This window comes from Seriola lalandi, unplaced genomic scaffold (assembly GCF_002814215.2).
Source record: "Seriola lalandi dorsalis isolate HSWRI2012SDOR001 ecotype SW California unplaced genomic scaffold, Sedor1 jcf7180002054825, whole genome shotgun sequence".
Classification (NCBI taxonomy): Eukaryota; Metazoa; Chordata; class Actinopteri; order Carangiformes; family Carangidae; genus Seriola; species Seriola lalandi.
The window spans coordinates 600,467-619,917 of record NW_019525378.1 but is presented as its reverse complement, the minus strand read 5'-3'; the positions used below and the strand labels follow the sequence as shown (position 1 = coordinate 619,917).

Sequence of the window (19,451 nt, the reverse complement as noted above, 5' to 3'; positions counted from 1 at the left end):
CTCCCCCTGGGTCCAAACGCATGCAGGTCAGGTTGATGGGAAACTAAACTGCCATAAGTATGAATGCTGGTGTGTATGTGGTTTTTTGTCTGTGTCAACTTCGTGGTAGACTGATGATCTGTCCGGGGTGTAACCCTCCTCTGTCCCAATGTGAGCTGGGAAACGCTTCAGCTGCTGCAACACTAAACAGGATGTGGGTGTAGGAAATGGATGGATGGATTAAACCGTGTTCGTGACATGAATATCAAGGTCGCATCACGTGTCACAACATAAAACAGATGAAAAATGAAGAGTGAAGAAATTAAATTAAAAAGTGGCGGAGGAGTGCGCCATGCCTCTCTACTTTAAATATGAAGTAATGGTGCATTTTCCAGTTTTTACAAATACACATTTGTTTTAGGTTTACACTTTAAATTCTTTATTTCTCTCTGTTTCATCTTTTGATCAGTAAAAGATTGCATTACATTAATAAAACTCACACATCATCACAATCATTAAAGGGTAATCAGTGATTTTTCAATCCACTTTATTGTTTTGTTTTGCACGTGTCCTTGTTGTCTGAGTATTTGGCAACACATTTGCTTTTTATCAGACTCTCTATTATCTTTACGTTTACATGTGTGCTTCGGAACCTGAGAGCTGGTGCTTCTATTTTTTACTTCCTTTTATTTATTTGCTGAGGAGAAAAGCCTGTGACGCGTCATAATAATACATGATCTGAAATGACAGGAGTGGGATTATGTATGTGTGCTTGATACCTGTTCCTGGAAGGAAATGCAGTTTATTACTGCTGACTAAACACTCCAGAGATTACAGAGCTTGTCATACGAGTCAATGGGCTAAGTGGGGCAAACAGGCTTAACCGAAGGCTGGAAACGAAAAAATGACAAGAGCGGCAGGACCAGTTTCCCTAGACAAAGAGGAGAAAGGCAGGGCTGGAAGCAGCTGACATATTTCAGCCTCAAAAGACAAAGCAAATTACAGAATGTGGTGGAGGAAACCTTAAGAAAGACAGGACACGACTGTGGATTACTACACCTGGATATCAGTGTGGTGCATCACCACTCCAACTGGGGAGGACAGAGACAGAAAGGAGGAGAAAAGGAAGGAGAGGAGAGGGATAAGGAGCAGGTGAGGAGGGTGGAGTTAAGAAAACATTGACGGTAGAACGTAGACAAACAGAGAGCAGCACATTGATCCCCTGAGCCTGAACTATCGCCTGAGAAAAACAAGACAATGAAGAGCTGAACGGCACGACAGAACCCAGACTCGTCATTCAGGTGGGAGGAATGTATGAAAAGTGCCTTACTGCATGAAGGAGGGAAGCATGAGCCTGTAATAACAGGATCTAACATTTTCTTTGGGATATAAGAGAGAACCGAAGGAGCTGAGGTAAGGATTTGTTTTGATGTCTCCTCTGTTGCACTTTCATTCTGTCTGTTTTTTTATGACATATCATAATAATAATAAGTAGCAGAGGGAGCATGAGTTTCATGTAATAAAAGTTCTATCTGTGCGTCTCGCTCTGGCTTCAATCCTCCTGTGATAATCAAGAAAATGTTTTTCTTCATTGGTTGGAATATGCGAGCCAGTGCTGTTTTGACATTTATGTTTGCACTTTGGGTGTGTAAAACAACACTAGCATTAATGTGTTAAAAAATGCAGATGAACAGGTTTCAGACTGCTTGGGTCTGATGTAAAAGGAAGATCACAGGGTTGAAGTGTTTCCCTGTGTGTCATTTTTGTACCTGCACACTGCATCTAAGCATAAAGCAGCTTCAGGTAAAGAGGATGCAGTTTTTTCTGTATACAGCTTTGGTGTAAGACGTCTATTCTGGTTAAACTAGCTCATATAATATTACTTCATATTTAAGATTGACCAACCACAGAAGTGTGTGCTGTGAGGCCAAAAGGTTCGAGGTAAAAACACACAGTGAAGTGTCAGAGTTTTCGTTCTGATTACCAGGAAGAAGACGTTTACTCTCAGAGGCTGTGAAAGAACAGCTGAAGTTCCTTGTCTCAGTTACGTGTTCACTCAGACACCTTCTCATACCGGTTACCTGTGAGAGTCATGTTACCATTCACAGACTCAGCTCCTGAGACAAAGTGGGGTTCAGGACTATCACTTTATCTGTTGTTTTCAATCATGGTCATCTATTTATTTAGACACATCGAAGACTAGAAACCTGCTAAACATGAAGTTCGACAAAAGCGAATCAAGTATTCTCAGCAACATTTCATCTCATCTTCTTTTTACATTTGACAGGATGTCTTCATTATCAGACGCAGACTCCCACTGCAAACATGGAGATACAATCTGCGGTAAGTTTTATCAGCAGAGATAGAAGTCGAAGATTGTGGCCCCTAGCCTTGTCTGAGTCTGACCACTGGAAGCCAAAGTGTTCACGTATGTTGACAGATGAACAGACGTACCAGCACACGCTGTACAAACATGTCTGCTATGCTACTCTGAGATTAGTGAGTGATTATAAAGACCGATGTTTCCTTGTGCCTGTTCCTGTTTGCAGAGATCCGTGTCTATGAGCAGGAGGTGATCATAGTGCCCATCTTGCTGCTGGCCAGCTTCCTGGTTACGCTGGTCTTCATCTTACTGCTGCGCTTTTGTCCAGAGAGAGTTGACCGGATCCGTCCACAGGCCTCAAAGTCGGCCTCCAGGAGGGTGCTGCATGGTATCGATGGTAAGACACTGGAACAGACATGGTTTAAGTGAATACTGTTTGCTTTGAACAGTCAGCAATATGATTCCTTGTGTATATTTAAAATAATGAGCAATTTATTGAGTTTTACAGTTTTCTAGAGGTGTAGTGAGATATTTACAGTTGGCAGCAAAGCAGCGATCAGATTGAACTTTTTATACTGTTTCTTGCACTATTCCAGGTAACTGATGAAACTGAAGTTGCAAATGAATCACTTTCACTGACACATATATTTTCCTGTATCAAACTTTTATTTTTCCTTTGCTGCTGTGCGACATGCAGATTTTTATTGCCGCTGGGCAACACTAAACACAAACATTTAATAAATGGTTCATTAAACACTATAATAGAGTGGTAAGCAGATATAAGTCTTCATTAAAGTCAATGTCAACAACTATAACCACCATGAATAGAGCAATAATGCATCACAATCTTATAATGAAAATATACATACACAAAATATGCTTTTATAGGAAAAGTTATGTTGTTGTTGACAATGTCCTTATAGCTGCATCGAACTACATTATAGTGTGTTACAAAGCATTTTTCAAATGTTTGTATACTTTTTTTTTATAAATGCTAAATATAAGGACTGTGGTTTTATATATTAAACTGCAGAGCAGCATTTGTGTGTTTTCTTGTTCTAGTGTCCACTGTATAATATAGTTTAGTTTCATTTAGGCATTTTTAAACACACACAAAAAGACTAATAGTTCTATTTACCCTTTCTCACGTAAATTATTATTCTCTTTCTCCCTCTCTATCTGTCTCTTAACTCTCTGTCCATAGCTCCACCAGGTATCAATGTCCTGGAGCATGAAAGCATCGCTCTGGACATGCCCAGTTCCTACTCCACCTTCCACCCCCCAAACACCTACTCCTCAAAAAACCCCTCCATGACTGTGAGCACACTCTCTCTCCCGCCCAGCCCCCACCCACCGCCCCTCCAGCCTAGTTTCACTCCAATTGTCCAGCCCAGGGAGTTGCCCCGCCAGAGGTTGCCCGAGTCCTTCAACCTGGTCTCCCCTCTGCCTTCTGCCTTCTCCGTGCGCTCCGACTCCTCTGTGTCCCTCTACAGGGCCCGTATGGAAAACAGGAATGTGGTACTGCGGGTCTTAAACGGTGAGAAAAGAGCTCTTAATTATCTCATTCGCAGGTTCTTTCTCGTCTGACTTCTTCAGCTACAGTGTTTCTTTTTCCCTCTCGTCACCTTCCTGTCATTTGTATCCTCTGCAGATTCGGCTGACGCCGAAGAAAGACACAGCTTCCTGGGTTTTGCATCCTTCCTGGCCCAGCTCGGACCCCATCCATTCCTGCCGGAGCTTCTCGGCGTGGTCTCCTTGCGGGCTCCTCTGGTGACGGTTGTGGAGGAGCTGGAGAACAGAGACCTGCTCGGCTTCCTGTGGAGATGCAGACAGGTAGGAAGTGTGAGGTTTATTTCTACAAAGGGGGAAACTACTCCGGTGTGCGTAAACTCAAACACCAAACCATATAACTGAAGTTAAAAAGCATTCAAATGACAAAAATATGATTTTTGCTTGTGTTTGGTTTTTTCAGGAACATGTGGATCCTCCCTGTGAGATGACTGAGAGACGAATATTTACCATGGCCAAACAGGTGGCCTCAGCCCTGGTCAGTATGCTAATAACTATGTCCTCACCTTTTCTGTCAATGCCACATGTTTGACTTTCAAATTAGTGACATAACTCAGCCATAACTAATTAAACTACTTTTATGTCATTGGTTATCATTTTTAATGACCTTTACATTTGCATGTTTCAAATCTGTCGAAGTGTCCCAGCAGTACCAAAATGCTCTCAAAATGCAGTTCCTGTGCGGCAAAGATGGGAGAGGTGACATTAACTGCACAGACTTATCTGCTTAATCCTGGGACACCTTTGTCTTGTTGCCCAATCAGGAGTTCCTACACAGCAAAGACCTTGTCCACGGAAACCTCCGTGCCCACGGCGTACTGGTCAGCAAGGAGTTCACGGCCAAGCTTTGGGGTCTGCATGGGGTCTACACGAGGAAGAACCAGGGAGTCACTCAGAGGGATGATCCCAGCATGAAGAAATGGCAGGCACCAGAGGTGTTAGCCAAGAGGCCTGCCAGTCAGAGCAGTGACATGTGAGTTTATTTTATGCCTCCATTCACTAACTTATTAAACGTTGACATGAAATGCATCTTCTGTGTGTTTACTATTAAGAACATTTACTTAGTGGCGGGCTAACTGTTACTTGCCTATGTGTGTCCCCGTCTAGCTGGTCATTTGGCATCTTACTGTATGAAATGGCAACACTGGGTAAGTTCACCTGTAACCTCTCAGAAAACAGACTATTAATAATGGATGAGTGTACTTACTTAGGTTGGCAATATAAATACATACTGAGACTGAAAATGTTCATTTCTGAACACAGTGACATTTTCCCAAACCATTTACACTCTCGTTCACTCCAATGCAATATCTCTGGTTGCATTAGGCATTTATAGGCAATGTTGAAAATCAATAAACAGGACTACTTTATGTCAATATTGGATTTGAATAGGATTTTTGCATAAACATGTTAAAGTACCTTCATCTGTAAGTTATCTAATTTGCTGGATGATGGACTTTGCGCTTCTATCCGTAAAGAGTTTCTATAGCGATTTTCCAGGAAATATATTATACTACACATAATACACTGATATCACAATGTAAAAGTACATAGAGGATGTTATCCATATCTCCCATTCTTACCTCATACATTTACTGTTTTCTCTCCAGGTGAAGCTCCGTTTGCAGAAATCTCAGTTAATGAACTTCTTCAGTTTCATCAACGAGGGAAAAGTCTGAAAAAACCTTCCAACTGCTCCAACACGCTGTGAGTATCCAGATAATACACACCTAACCGGAAGCAACTCGTTGACTAAAGATCTTCTCCCATTAACAAGTATACTCTAAAGTTCAGACTATTCTCTCTCTCTCTCTCTCTCTCTCAGGTACTCCATCATTAAGGGTTGCTGCCATTGGAAAGATCAAGATCGTCCCTCCCTGGCTGACGTGAGCCGAAAGCTCCTCTCAGGAGAGAAGAACGCCTCTGACAAACTCCTCAAGGTGCCTGGGACAGTTAACATCGAGCGGTACCTGCAGGAAGCAGGATATGGGGAAACAAACAGCTACACTGTTTTCTGAGCACTGCTAGTGCCAGAAAAACAAATTGCACTATTTCTCAAACACCCTAGTGGTGCACTTTTCCTACACAAGTCTTTCAGGTGCAATAAAAGTGTTTCAAGATCTGTTTACAAGTGCTTTGGGCACTGAAATTTATGTACGCTCATACTTCAGGTCCATGCAACAAAAATGATGAAAAGTCTTATGTGTTAAATAAGTTATTTACTTTTGGGAAACATGCATTTTAATCCAAGACCTCAACTGTGGGGAAATACATCTAGTAGACTTTTAAGATATGTAAACTTGATAAACATACAGCTGCTGCATCCTGAACTTGTAGTTGATACTGTAAATATATGATATTCTACATGTTTACATCCTAAAGCCAATGTATATTAAAAGTTAATATGTTATTACTACATTTTTGTATTATTCCGTATCAGGCAGAGCTGTGGAAATGAAGGACATAATGCGATTGAATTATTAATACACTCAATGTTTTCTCTATAAGCTCAGTTCACGGAGACAGATAGCTTTAAGCAAGAAATGAACTGAACTGTTTACATTTGAATAAATAATCATTATGGGGCCTGGAATGACCTTTTCTTTTTCACGTGGATGTGTTGGGGGTAATAAATGTATACACAAATACTTCCAGTAACAGGTATTGTTTATTGGTAGTACTGCATACATGTACACAGAGCACTTCCACTCAGCCCTTGAGAGAGCAAACCATGAGGAATACCTATTTTCAGGTAGTTAGGTTGATTAAAGCTACTAAAACTATATTGTATCCATGAAAAAATAATTTTGATTGTAGTACAAAATGGAAAAGATATAAAACTAAACTTTTAATAACTGGTAAAATGAACTAATTAAAATGCCAGGCTTTTGGAGTGTCCTTAGCTCGATGTGATTGGAGCCTGGATTGAACATCTATGGTGAAAAAAAACAAATAACTACTACAAGACTAAGACATTTAAATGAAGTGACTGTTGCTGACATCAGAAATCATATCACTAAAGTTAAAGCACCGTTTGAGATACAGCAAGAAGGCAACGTTTCTTTTTTTTTTTTCCTTTTTTTTTTTTTTAACCCAACGGGTGAACCGGCCCAGCTAGAAGACCTAGCACCGATTACTGCAGGCTGGCGTATAGTATACATACAAAAGGTCTCTACTCACAACGACAGAAAAAAAAGTGACAAACACTACTGACAGGGGTATTTCAGACTGCCCATGCACACCACTCAGACATAACAGTATGCATACAACATGTTTTTTGCACATTCAATGTCCAGAAAGTAAACTGTCCATCCCCATGTCTCTGCATGACTGATGTAGCACCATTATTTTGTAAAAAAAAAAAGACATCCATACTGTCCCTGGAGATCTCAGTCTTAGGTTTTAAATTCTTACTAACAGAGGAGCAAGTCCAGGTATTGATTTCAGTGAGGAATTATCAATGAGAAAACGATCCCCGTGTGCCTCTCAAGTACTGACTTCATCACTCACGCAGGCTGTTGATGGAGGCACAGATCTTGAGAGCAGGACCCAGCTTAATATTCATGGTGGAGATGAGATGGTCCTCTCGCAGGAGCAGGAGAGCCTGCCCGTCTATTTCCTGTGACAGAAACTGGGCAGCCAGCTCTTCACAACCTGAGCGCAACAGAAAGACAAGATGATACAACTAGCACGAAAACAGACCAGGAGTCACGGCTAAGACTTCAATCACTGAGCACGAACCTTGAAGTGAAGAAATGAACCTGCAGACTTCTTCAACGCTCCACTGAGCAGGAGTTGCCGAGAGAAAGTTGGCGCCCTCCAGTGGGAGGCTACCAGGAGCTGAGCTGTCAGACTGAGGAGCGCTGTGGTCAGCTCGAGAGCAGGAGTGTGAAGAGCTTGGGGAAAGTGACGGAGAATCATCCTCTTCCTCTTCTCCATCGCTTGACACGTCCTCTGAGCGACTGGACTCAGAGTGACACTGCACCCAAAATAGCGGAAATTCGGATACAAAAGCCAACGATAAAACAATTTGCTGGCAATAAAGTGACATGGTATAAAACCATCCAGTGTGTTAGTCTGACTCCCAATGCTGTTACTTAAATATTTATAAAGACGGGTCACAAATATTAAGTTTCATTTTAAAGAAAATGTTAAATGATTTCCTATGAACAGCTGGGCACTGTAGTTTTCTTTGCAAATGTTACTTAAACAGAAGTAAATAGTGCATTTGTTAGGGACTATTTTCATCAGCGGAGTAGTACACATTTGGTGCTCTAGTGAGTATTTACAGCAGCAAAGTGTACGTGGGATTGATTCAAAATACACTATAGAGCCGGTGTTCATTGCAATAAAGGAGCATGTGGCTCACTGGTGTGTTTTTACAAGTTGTTGTTTAAAATCAATGTACAATGAAAAAATGGATGTCTAACCACACCCAGCTTTAGATAAACAGAAAATACTTGTTAGTTGGATTAATTCATTGCTGTTTTGATTTTTTCATGGGATTTGCTGACAACAGGAAAAGCAGAATATTTCCAACCTCACCCTTCGAACAGCGGAGCTTACCTTGACAGGTAGATGCCTGCTTGATAATTTATTACAGGCGATATTAGAACTGTTCCTGCGAGAGGGGCCCCTGCGCCTCGCAGCGCTCTCAGTGGGTGCTGGAGGCGATGCCAGTCCTGCACCACTTCTCCCCCTGCTTGTCTTGAAGTGTTGGCTGCAACTTACATTATACCTGTGGATAGCAGAGCACAGTCAATACTCAGGAAAACATTTGGATTTTTACTCCAACCAAACGACCAATGTGGACAAGGTGCTTAATCAGTGGCATCACTGGGTACAGTTGTTGGCTGGAATGAAAACCTGCTAACTCTTGGTACTTCATTAGTGAAGCTCATAGAGTTTTTAGTTTATTTTATACAAGACAGCACAAAATAAAGTTAAATTATGCTGAATAGGGAAGCTTGAGGATGTTAGTGGAAATCCTACCTCTTAGCACAAGTATTTGAACAGAACCTCTTTGATCCTCTGAATTGGCTGGCTGGAGCGAGGCTTCCACAGTATTCACATTTCAACACTGGAGAGGAAGAGGAAAGGATAAAACCCCATTACATTTAGTAAAATTATCACCATACAAAGTCGTTAATGGTTATCATACTTGATCATCAAAAAATAAATCTTATTCCACCACTTACAAGGAGGTCCGTTTTCAGAGCGGCCTACCAGGGCAAAATCTCTGTCTTTGAGGAGTCCAGCCACCTGTCACATCAAATATTAGCCAGACAGTAAGGAACGTTATCACAGAAAAGTGCAGTCAATATTATTCAAACCTAAGATCGCATTTAATATGAAATGTGTGCTTTCATGGCAGAGCAGCCTTACAGGGAAGGGTTCAGCTCCCTCCTGAATGACAAAGCCCTCTATGAGGTGGGTGAGAACTTGAGGTTTGACCACTGCCTGGGGAACAGGCGCTCTTTCCTTGTCCCCATGCCCGACTCTTGACAAGGGCAGAGGTAAGGATAGGGTGGGAGGAGATGAGAATGCAGCGGCTACAGGAGGAGCTAAATTCAGGATTGAAACAAACAGGGGACAGAATAAATTTTTAACCAGATTTCAAGATTCATGGTCACAATTTGCAGGTGTTGCTACAAATAATTTGTGCTTGATTTGGAGATGACAAAATCGACAGACCTGAGTCCTTTGTAGGGGCAGGGGATAAGGGAGGAGCAGAATCTTTCATTGGTGCAGAGTCTGAAGATTCTGTTGCCATCTCATTTGGAGCATCACAGTCTGATTTTCTCTTCAGAGAGCCATTGGGAGGCTTTGTCTGATGGTACGTGAAGAAAAAAGCAGCAGAAGGTGTTAGAATTCTTACCCAAAACAGTGTCAGTGTCACTAAGCGCATCCTTCCAGTTGTCTTACCATAGCGCTGCTGTTGAAGACCGCATTAACATTCCCACCAGCGGTGTTTTCCGGGGCTGTGCTGCTCCGTGCCTGTGCAAGGGCTACAGCCTGTGCATTTCCTGCTAAGCCCTGCCTGGCTCCCACCAGCTGCACAGGGATGTGGGGAGGGTTGTGCCCCCCAGTGCTGGCCTGGCTGTTGTTAGGTGGTGCTGGAAGAATGGGAGGTGGGTGTCTAGGAGGCAGCTGCACAGGTAAACGGTGTCCCTGAGCTGTCTTGGGCTGGATAGGCACAGGGCCTTTGTCTGCGGTAGTGCTGGCCTGTTGTAGCGGCTGCACCACCAGAGTCTGCGTGTTGACGTTGGCTTTTGGGGCCACTGAGCCGATTGGGTAGCCCTGGGTGGAGGTAGGAACATTTGAGGTGGGCACCAAGATCACAGGGGCAGCAGAGGGGGAAAGGAGGAGCTGGGAGAGAGGGAGTGCTGGAGAGGAGGTGGAGGAGGGAGCTACAGACGCAGCAGGAGTAACAGTCATTGCCGCCTGGTTTCCAGTTTTTACAGTCATAGTCTTGGGGGTGGACTGCTGAGTAAAGTTAGGTTTGGCCATTTGTTGTTGCTGTTGTGGTTGTACTTGCTGCTGCTGAGCTGTCTGGGGGAAAGTCTGCTGCTGTTGACCAAGAGGAAAGCTGGCAGCATCTTTCCTCTCTGGAAGCTCAGACTTGACAGCAACTGCTCTGGGAGTGGAAGCACAGTGCAGCGCCAGGTTCTGCACCTGGGACATGAAGAAAGGTGTAGATTGTGGTGAAATGCATTTAAGAAATCAAATTTTGAGGACTGTATGACTTTAAATGGCTCAGACTTAACATTACAGGTAGGTAATGGTACTCAAACCTGATCATTGTCAGACTGCGCACTGGCAGTGGTAGGAGCAACTTCATGCTGTTGTTGCTGCTGCTGCTGCTGCTGCTGCTGCGGCTGTGTCTGGGCAACTGTTGCTACAGTAGCTGTTGCTGTACCACCAGGCATAAAGATGAGCTGAGAAGCAAGGGGAGCCCTGAGAGAGCGGTTGACCTGTGTGAGGAACAGGACAAATGATCAATCTTGTAAACACCAAATATTTCTGTGAAAGACTTCTTAACTACATTGAATATTTAATGACGCCATCAATTTTGATGATTATTGTCAATATTATTTTATTGTCAAACAGCTCTTTCAAGTTATTATCCACTATCATTAATACCCAATTAGATCTTTGGAACACCAAACATACAAGCTTTTTCAGAGATTATTGCCAAAAATGGACACAGTGCAAGATAAAATTTTAACTCACTCTAAGATACATCTGTCCCTGTCCTGCCGAGTTTCCACTCAGTAACACCGACTGGTTGAGAGCTGGAGTTGTTGCAGAGGTGACTGGCCCATGGGGACGGGGATTGGTCATTGTCCCACCTGCAGATGTGGTGCTTAGATTGACCTGGGAAGAACAGAAAATTAAGTTTTTAACCAAAACTGCCGACTATTTTCATAAATAAGCTGTGTAACTGATCATTCCAAAATGACTGACATGAAAACTCACTGTGGTGGGCGCCTGGGACATGCTGTTACTCGGGGTATTGGACTGGCGACTAGCTGCAAGGGTGGCCTGGTTTAAAGAGAGAAATCACATAGATGGAGCGTGATGTTTCTGCTGACCATACTTTTGTACTACCTATTTTTTTCTGTCATTATTATGGTTACCTGTTGCACAGCAGCCAAGTTATGGAGTTGGGCACTATTGATCTGCTGCTGCAGCATGAGCTGCTGAAAGTACTGAGCTGCATTTGGCTGTCTTTGCAGTGCTTGGAGAGCCTAAACAAACACAGACACACATACACAGACTGTTTAAGAATAATTTATAAGTATCTACATTTACATATTATTAACAATTCAATATATGAAACATTAGTCTTCTCATCATACCTGTGCTTTATTTTATGCACACAAACTCTCACCTGTACAGCCTGTCTCTCATATAGAGACATGTGGGCTATCTGGGGTGCACGCGAGTTCCCACTTGTCTGAGGATTTCCATTGGTGGTGCCTGTGTTTTGGTCTTCACCTGCATCCATGTTTGCTGCACAAAACCAAAAGCAGTTGTGACAGAACGCTTGTGCTCTATACATAACAACTGCTTCTACTTCTACAGCATAACTTTTAAACTGTAAATATCTAGGCAGAAAAACTTGTTGAATATGCAATTTAGTACCCCTCCCTGGAACCACATACTAAAAATAATTTGAAGAAAAATAACTAGCTCAAACAGATTTACATATGAAAACTCAAATGATCAGTTATTATAGCTTCAGTACATAGAAAAAAAACTTAAAACAGTGGGTTTCAAATGTCTCACAGGCACTGCTGGCATAAATGGAGTGATACGTGGTGAAACCTCTAGGGTCCCACTGCAGGAGTATTACCTCAAAGTTTCCAGTACTGGGTTCGTTATATATAAACAGAGGTGCCTGGGATTACTCTTACAGAGAGTCAATAAATCACAGCCAGCTACACCCCTGCACAGAGTTGTAACTACTTAAGAGCTTGGCAGACGTTATCGCTGACCCGGTTTGGCTACTGATGGTGGCGAGCAGGAGCGTTGTGGTATTTTCATTAACACAGCAGTTGTCAACATGATAGATGGATACGAGAGAAAGAACAACATGGAGGAAAGCTCATAAACACAAAGTAAGACAGAGGCTAGCCAGCTGTGGCTAACTACAATGGACTTTGCTAGTTAGCTTTCCCCAAACACAAGTCTGACATGTCATAATAAAAATATATTAACTTTTGTAACGGTGCTAGAAAAAAGGCCGAGTGCAGAAGTGTTAAATGCAAGTAGAAGATCCGTTGGGTTGTTGCTAACACTAACGTTTACTGACATAAAAAATGCAGCGTTAGTTTATAGGCTAACCGACTAGCAATGCTAGCAGGTATAAAGCTAGCATCTATCCAGCTTTCACTACTGCATGAAGTTAACATTTAATGGTTTTCGGCGTGCTCGGGTGTGTACCTCTCAATGACTTTTCTGTTCTTTTCAGAGTTATAAGCAATTAGTTTTATATTCCGATCTTGGTTTTACCTGAAAAATAACGACAGCCCCTTTTAGGATTTTTGCCTCCAACAAAACCCCGCCCCTCACAGGTTTTTTTCTTCTTCTTCTTCTTCTTCTTCTTCTTCTTCTTCTTCTTCTTCTTCTTCTTCTTCTTCTTCTTCTTCTTCTTCTTCTTCTTCTTCTGCTTCTTCTTCTGCTTCTGCTGCTTCTTCTTCTTCTTCTTCTTCTTCGGCTTCTTCTTCTTCTTCTTCTTCTTCTTCTTCTTCTTCTTCTTCCTCAGTAACGGCCGCTGGTCATATTACTGCCATCCTCTGGATTCAGTCAGCTCCTACATTGTCCCGTCTAATAAACTTTTAACATCAGTCCTGTTTTACTTTCCCCCACGAAGTTTACGAAGCATATTCTGTTCTGTTTACTTCCAACCCACTCCAGTATCTCCTTTAACTCTCTTCCTCTCATCAGAAAATCTTTGCATTTCCTCCATCATATCCTCCTTTTCTGATAACATGTTCTACACTTTGTGGTGCGTCACAGAGACTGGTTGGATGCTACCCCATAGGTGTCTTTTACACAGGGGAAGAAACACTAAAACAAATGAGAATGTTTTGAGAAGGTTTATTTGTACAATAAGAAAACAGAATGCAGTGTAAATATAGAAAATAACATTGGCATTGTTCGATTGATGAGGTGTTGCTGCACTGGATGTGATGAGCGAGTTGAGTTTTATGCCCAGTAGTAGCCTAGGCAATGCCCTGTTATTGGCCTACATTTTCTTCCTGTCATAATTATCTACTTTGATCTCATAGCAATCCCCCTAAAGTACATTATCTAAAATTGCACATAGTGAAGACTGTTTAAAAATGTTTTTTCATGTAAGCCTTTCACAACACAAAGCGAGTCTCCTAGCTCAGCACACTAAATGAGTTGTAAAATCTTTGTAGCCATGTTACTCTGTGATAAAGATTTCTGGGTAATTGTGTGTTTTTAGTCTTTGGGCCTGGTTTAAGAACCACTGATAAAGGAACCTGGTAAAGCAGATTCTTTTCCCTGAAACATCTACCAAGACCAGGTTTATGGTCAATAACACTGCTCAACCATATCAAAGATCTTTATCATAGGTTAATTTAAAATACAGTAAATTGCCAATAAAAATATATTGTGCATATAATGTTTTTATTAAAACAAACTCCAGTGTACTTTGGTGTGTAAAGAGTTCATCAACACAATGATCATAAATAAACTAGAAACTAGTTTCATATTGTATTTTTTAATGCAATCAGAAACAAACTGAAAGTTGTGTGATTTGAAGTCATCCTTGAACCAAACAGGCTATTACATCAATCTAGAGGCTGTTCAGTTCAATACAACCACAGGTGTAACCATTTCAAACAGAGTATAATTCGCTGAATTAAGCAAAGAAATATCAACATTAATAAAGACAAAAAGGCAAATGACAGAAAACAAACAGTTCTCACACAAGTGCTCACACTGATAGTAACTTAAATTTCACTGACACCTACTAACATAATTTTCCCATCAAGTTCAAAAAGCCTGCTTTAGTCCATAGCAGCATGAATAATTTGAATAGATTTATGTAAAAATATTAGAAACCTCATTATTGATATCCTCAGAACTATAACATTTTTACTGCTAAATTGATACAAGAGAATTAAAGAAGTGCTTTCATTGCTACGTATCTTATGTATCTTGCTAAAGAAGCAATATATCAGGCACAAAGCAGCCTGAGTATTTGGTCAAACATGAGTCTACAGACTGTAAGGTCGGTGTGTGAACCTAGCAGTGTATCTGGTGTCTGGGTCAATTTTATCATGTAGGCAGAGATTAATTTGCCCACTATAATATTCATTATTGAGGAGCTTTGTGAAAATGAACATTTTTCTTTTGCAGTGAATGTTCTTCTATTCTATGAGATATACAAATACATATTCTATGTATGTACTATACTTTTCGAAATCGTAAATTATGAATAGCAGAATTCACTTAGGAATCTCTTACAGTAGTATTAGTAAGGTAGTTTTAGTTTAGGAATTTAATAGCATTGTTGAACTTTGTGACGAACATTTAAGAGAGGAGGATGGGAAGTTACAACTGTCAAGCTCAGGAAGCCGACTTTAGTAAAACCATTTTTGGGAAATATAAGCATTGATGTAGAAGCTTTTCCCTACATTGTGGGAAAAAGGCAAAGGGGCAAACTTAAAGTGAAATTCATCTATGGTTTTTGCAGTGATTTCCATTTGTGTAGCAATGCTGTAAGAATAGTCACAGTAAAATTAAGTGTTTACATTCTCATATTCTATACTTTCAAAACAAAACAAACGGATTAAAGCCAAATTACACAAGCAAAAGCACTCGTGAGTTTAGTAACCTGCAACTGTCAGTGCACAACCAGGACCCCAGGAAGAACAGCTTGTTGCAACCTGTACACATGTCAAACAACATCAATAATTAGCCAAGCAAAAAAGATGAACAGTATGTCATTAAGTTTAGATCACGTAGAAATCCAACTTCTTAACCTCTGCCTTTTGTGTCAGATTTCCATGGAAGAAGAGTTGTTCTTTATTGTCACTTTACAATCTTGGATGAATTACTCATTTGTCTGACATCAATGAAATGCATGGTTTAGAGAGAAGACAAGTCTGTCAGCCCCGTGGAGTAACATGTCCTCTTAAGACACAAGCAGATCATCAGTAGTTACCCTAGGCACAAGTCTGATACACACACAAATGTGTGAGGAGGTCCTGACCTAAACCCTCAAGCCATAACAGACTTGTGTCTAGCAGTAATTTCATCTAACCTGTGAAAGAGTAAACTGCGTCACACAGTGAAAAATTCTGTCCCATTCTGTTCTGACATATTGAGGTCACATAGGTAGTAAGTGGTCATCTCTCTCTTCTGGCTCTTCCGCTAAAGTTTCAGGGGCCACCCCCCTGTAAGCTGGGGATTCCTCTCGATTCCGTGAGCGGCACACAAAGTCACACCCATCCTGTAAGGGAGAGGTAAAGTTTCTTATGAATTTAAAACAAAAACACATCATCTTGAGTGTGTACTGATGTTATTTATCAAGTGGATCATGCTTACTGCTGTCAGGTTGCCAATCTCCACCCAGAAGGCATAATTGGGAAATTGCTCCATCCCTTTGGCTCCAACAATCAGCCGTTGGTAGAGGAAACCTCCAATTAAGTAAACACCCAGAATACTGAACCCACTGAAAGAAGAGAGAATTTATGATCACTGAATATTTATGCTGCAACATTAAGGGGTTTTGTGTCACTACAGACTGTCTTTACGCACATGATGAGTAGTATGGAGCCAGTGCTGAGATTGGACTCAATAGCTGGGCACACCGCACTGGAGTCAAGCTCAAACAAGTAGAAACATTGCTCCCCCCGACTCCTGTCCTCCAGAACCACCTCCAGGTTTCCCTGGAAGTGAGACAGAAGGAGACAACGGTAAGTGAAAGGTAACACACATTTAGAAAAGGAGACAAGGTGCAAGACTACATGACTTTTGGGAGGAGCATTAGGCTGCGTTCAGACTCCTGTGAGCAGTGTGTGAAAAAAATGTAGTCCGATTATTTATGTCAATGAAACCAGAGAGTTGATCCTGATTGAAATTTTTTAATCAAATTTCACCTTCATAATGGTACCTGAAGCAACGCTCCAGCACCAACGCAGCCCCTTGTATTTTTTTTAATGCAGTGTAATTTTGATCTAAAACAACCAGTAGTTTTGTTTCTCACATCTGGTGATCTAAAAGCCATCTGTATTTCTTTTACCATGTCCTTCTTCCTGTCGCAAGAGATCATAACAATGGCCCTCCTCTTTTCCTTGTTACAGTGATCTTTATATGTGTCGCCATTTCCGTAGATCAACATCACCCAGTCACCTGGAAGGGCAGGGAAAAAAGATACAATACTGAACTAAAGCACCACATGAAAGACTGATTATTCTACAGACTGACTTCAGACTGATTATTCTTATAGTTTGTCTCAAAAACATAATCCTGCAACCTAAGATCCCTGTTTTAGAATGGTTAACAATCCATCACGTCATGCAAAAGTGTCATGTGAGATACCAAAACAAAGTCAGTGTAAATTAGGGTGAAATTCTTGTATTCTGCAGGAACTTACTTCCTCCAATGGCTTGTGTTGCATTATACATGCCAATCACAGTTTGTTTCTTTCCCGTTTCCTTTTTGTCCATTTGAATAAGCCCAGCTCCTGGAACGCCCCCTGCATCGCCACACAACTGGAACACATATCTGTAACTCTCGTCTTCTACTGTAAAGCTGTCAACATGAGAACACATCCCAGTAAAAACTCAACACTGAATGGTGAAGTATTAATAGGCAAAATTCTTCTGTCAAGGCTGGATTACACATTCAATATGTGCTGAGCGATAACAGGCAATCCAAAAACAATCTGCTGTTATATCGCTGACACTGAATATGCAGATACAAAGTAATTTCTTACTTCTTATTGGCGAGTGGCTCTAGTCGCTTGAGGACAGTCCACTCTGACGAAGAGTTAGCGAGCAGTTTACAGCTGTTGACGCTCTCAGCAGCGGACACCCAACTCCCACACAGGACCAGCTGAACCGCCAGGGTCCACACCAGGAAGGGCCTTCCACCGGGACTTCTGAACACCTGGAACAGATGTTACAAGAAAAACTTCATTAACACGCTGACTTTTTCAAAAGAAAGACTGTTATTTTATTTATCACTGAGCAAGCGATTCTCAAATATAATTACTTTCTATTCATTTGACATTAGGGTTAGACAGCATATCATCAGAGACTTCTTTCAATATCGTTTATACTATGGTAGTATAATTATGGTGGTACTATCATCACAATCCCTTTTAGAGCTGAAAGGAATTAATCAAGTGATTAACTGAGCATTTATTTTCATATTAGGTTCAGTTTCAGTCATTTCTCAATCAATAATGCAAAAAATCTGTTGATTCCAGTTTCACAAATTTGATGATTTTCTGCTTTTCTTTGTCATATGATTATGACAAAGAACAAATGAATATGCCTCATGAAAACTATAATGGGATGTTTCTGATATTTTTAAATTTTTTAAAAACTTTATTAAAAAAAAGAAAAAAAAGGAATTACTGATTAATCAGTCATCTGAGAAAATAATCAGGATATTAATCACACAGGAAAATAATTGTTAATTGTAAACATAATCCACATAATGAAGTTATGGCATTTTGTGTCAATGTGATATCTTAGTTTGTGAGGTATTTCATATGATTTACGATGCGTTTTATCCGTATCATTCACTTACTATTTCTGATCATTCAAAATTCAATTGCAAGAAGTACTGCTGCTATATTTAATTTATTCCACATTACCATTAATCTTCACATTTGATAATCTTGAACCTGTGAATGTTGGCATTTTTGTCATAAAAATAAATATAAAATATAATATAAATTAAACACTGAATTGCTAATATTATTTCAGCACTAGTTAGAATTACAAATACTCCTACTGACTAGGGCCACAACTAGTCAGTCAGCCAGGTCAGTAATAGTTTTGGCCACAAGATGTCCAAATTAGTTTGTATAATTTGCCACATCCTAGGTTGACCAACAATTCCTGCACCAACAGATATTCATTACTTTCATATGACGTGCAAAATATAAAATCTTAAATGGATTATCAATTATTATATTATGTGTCGATTATTTGATTAATCATCTCATCGCTGCAGCTCTGCTACTGAGTAAAAGTAACATGTGCACTCATTTAAATGCTTCCTGAATTTAAAAAAAAAAAAAAAAAATTGGGAGGAAAGTAGCAGCACATTTTTTGGAAAAACTATTTTCAGTGTATTCTACAATATCTAAGTTCAGAACAAATAGAATAAGAACTGTATAAACTGTTCATGTAATTGGAAATTACTTAGTTTTGAAAGTAAACATATGTGTATGTAAAATGTCTGTTCCTCTCAACACGAGGCATTAAGTTTTCCTGAGGAAACGCAGTCAGGTAAAAAAAAAAAAAAAAAGAAAAAGAAAAGAAAAGCTGCACAGAGTTCAACTATCAGCTACATCGTGCACCTACCTTCATGACTTCTCCTACTGTGAACAAGTGGGGAAAGCTCCTTTGTCAGTTACAGGTTTACATAAAGGCTGACATGTTTAAAATGTAGCCAGTTGATGATGTAGTGAGCTTCCTCACGCTAACGTCGCTTCCTGGTTGACTTTAAAAGGAATAAAGCTTCTTATTTCGTTATGCAGACGAAAAAAAGTTCATCTGAATGTAGTCAGGAGTCATAGGCTGCACGTTTTTCTGTCCGTGATAATTAACGTGCTCTTCCCAAAAATGTGAGAGATGGATGCCCAAGAGGCTAACAGGCTACAGACAGTAGCGGAGTGCGGAAGTGAAACTAAACACACACATTCACGCGCGCGCATGTGACCGTCCATATGAAGCGCGACCAATGAGCTGCGGCTGAACCCGCACACCCGCATCAGCTGACCCGAGAGCTGCCCAGTTCAATATTAGTGGAGGAATAAAAGTGAAAAGAGAAACTATCTTTTCTGTCTGCTCCATTT

At 40.7% G+C, this 19,451-nt stretch overlaps 3 protein-coding genes across 6 annotated transcripts; 1 reads left to right on the top strand and 2 right to left on the bottom strand.

Annotated features, from left to right (window-relative positions):
* The first annotated feature begins 895 nt into the window (after nucleotides 1-895).
* Nucleotides 896-6,529, top strand: styk1b (STY kinase 1b). Its single transcript, XM_023426371.2, has 10 exons — nucleotides 896-1,392; nucleotides 2,267-2,322; nucleotides 2,529-2,699; nucleotides 3,507-3,839; nucleotides 3,954-4,135; nucleotides 4,275-4,349; nucleotides 4,636-4,844; nucleotides 4,979-5,019; nucleotides 5,482-5,578; nucleotides 5,697-6,529. The coding sequence occupies exons 2-10, from the start codon at nucleotides 2,268-2,270 to the stop codon at nucleotides 5,887-5,889; spliced, it is 1,356 nt and encodes a 451-aa protein (XP_023282139.1). The 5' UTR covers nucleotides 896-1,392; nucleotide 2,267; the 3' UTR covers nucleotides 5,890-6,529.
* Nucleotides 6,521-13,065, bottom strand: phc1 (polyhomeotic homolog 1). Of its 4 annotated transcripts, none has more exons than XM_023426370.2 (14): nucleotides 12,890-13,065; nucleotides 11,766-11,887; nucleotides 11,512-11,622; nucleotides 11,339-11,416; nucleotides 11,105-11,248; nucleotides 10,666-10,845; nucleotides 9,797-10,546; nucleotides 9,566-9,701; nucleotides 9,257-9,435; nucleotides 9,070-9,133; nucleotides 8,864-8,951; nucleotides 8,438-8,609; nucleotides 7,613-7,850; nucleotides 6,521-7,525 (listed from the first exon to the last, which is right to left on the bottom strand). In XM_023426370.2, the coding sequence occupies exons 2-14, from the start codon at nucleotides 11,880-11,882 to the stop codon at nucleotides 7,374-7,376; spliced, it is 2,409 nt and encodes an 802-aa protein (XP_023282138.1). In that variant the 5' UTR covers nucleotides 11,883-11,887; nucleotides 12,890-13,065; the 3' UTR covers nucleotides 6,521-7,373. The 4 variants fall into 4 exon arrangements, with proteins under 4 accessions (XP_023282138.1, XP_023282136.1, XP_023282137.2 ...); XM_023426368.2 differs by having other exon boundaries at nucleotides 12,821-12,901; XM_023426369.2 differs by lacking the exon at nucleotides 12,890-13,065 and having other exon boundaries at nucleotides 11,766-12,795.
* Nucleotides 13,066-14,113: 1,048 nt separating this feature from the next.
* On the bottom strand, nucleotides 14,114-19,294 carry m6pr (mannose-6-phosphate receptor (cation dependent)). Its single transcript, XM_023426470.2, has 7 exons — nucleotides 18,958-19,294; nucleotides 17,355-17,527; nucleotides 17,013-17,170; nucleotides 16,659-16,768; nucleotides 16,175-16,305; nucleotides 15,962-16,088; nucleotides 14,114-15,866 (listed from the first exon to the last, which is right to left on the bottom strand). The coding sequence occupies exons 1-7, from the start codon at nucleotides 18,961-18,963 to the stop codon at nucleotides 15,744-15,746; spliced, it is 828 nt and encodes a 275-aa protein (XP_023282238.1). The 5' UTR covers nucleotides 18,964-19,294; the 3' UTR covers nucleotides 14,114-15,743.
* Between the last annotated feature and the right edge of the window lie 157 nt (nucleotides 19,295-19,451).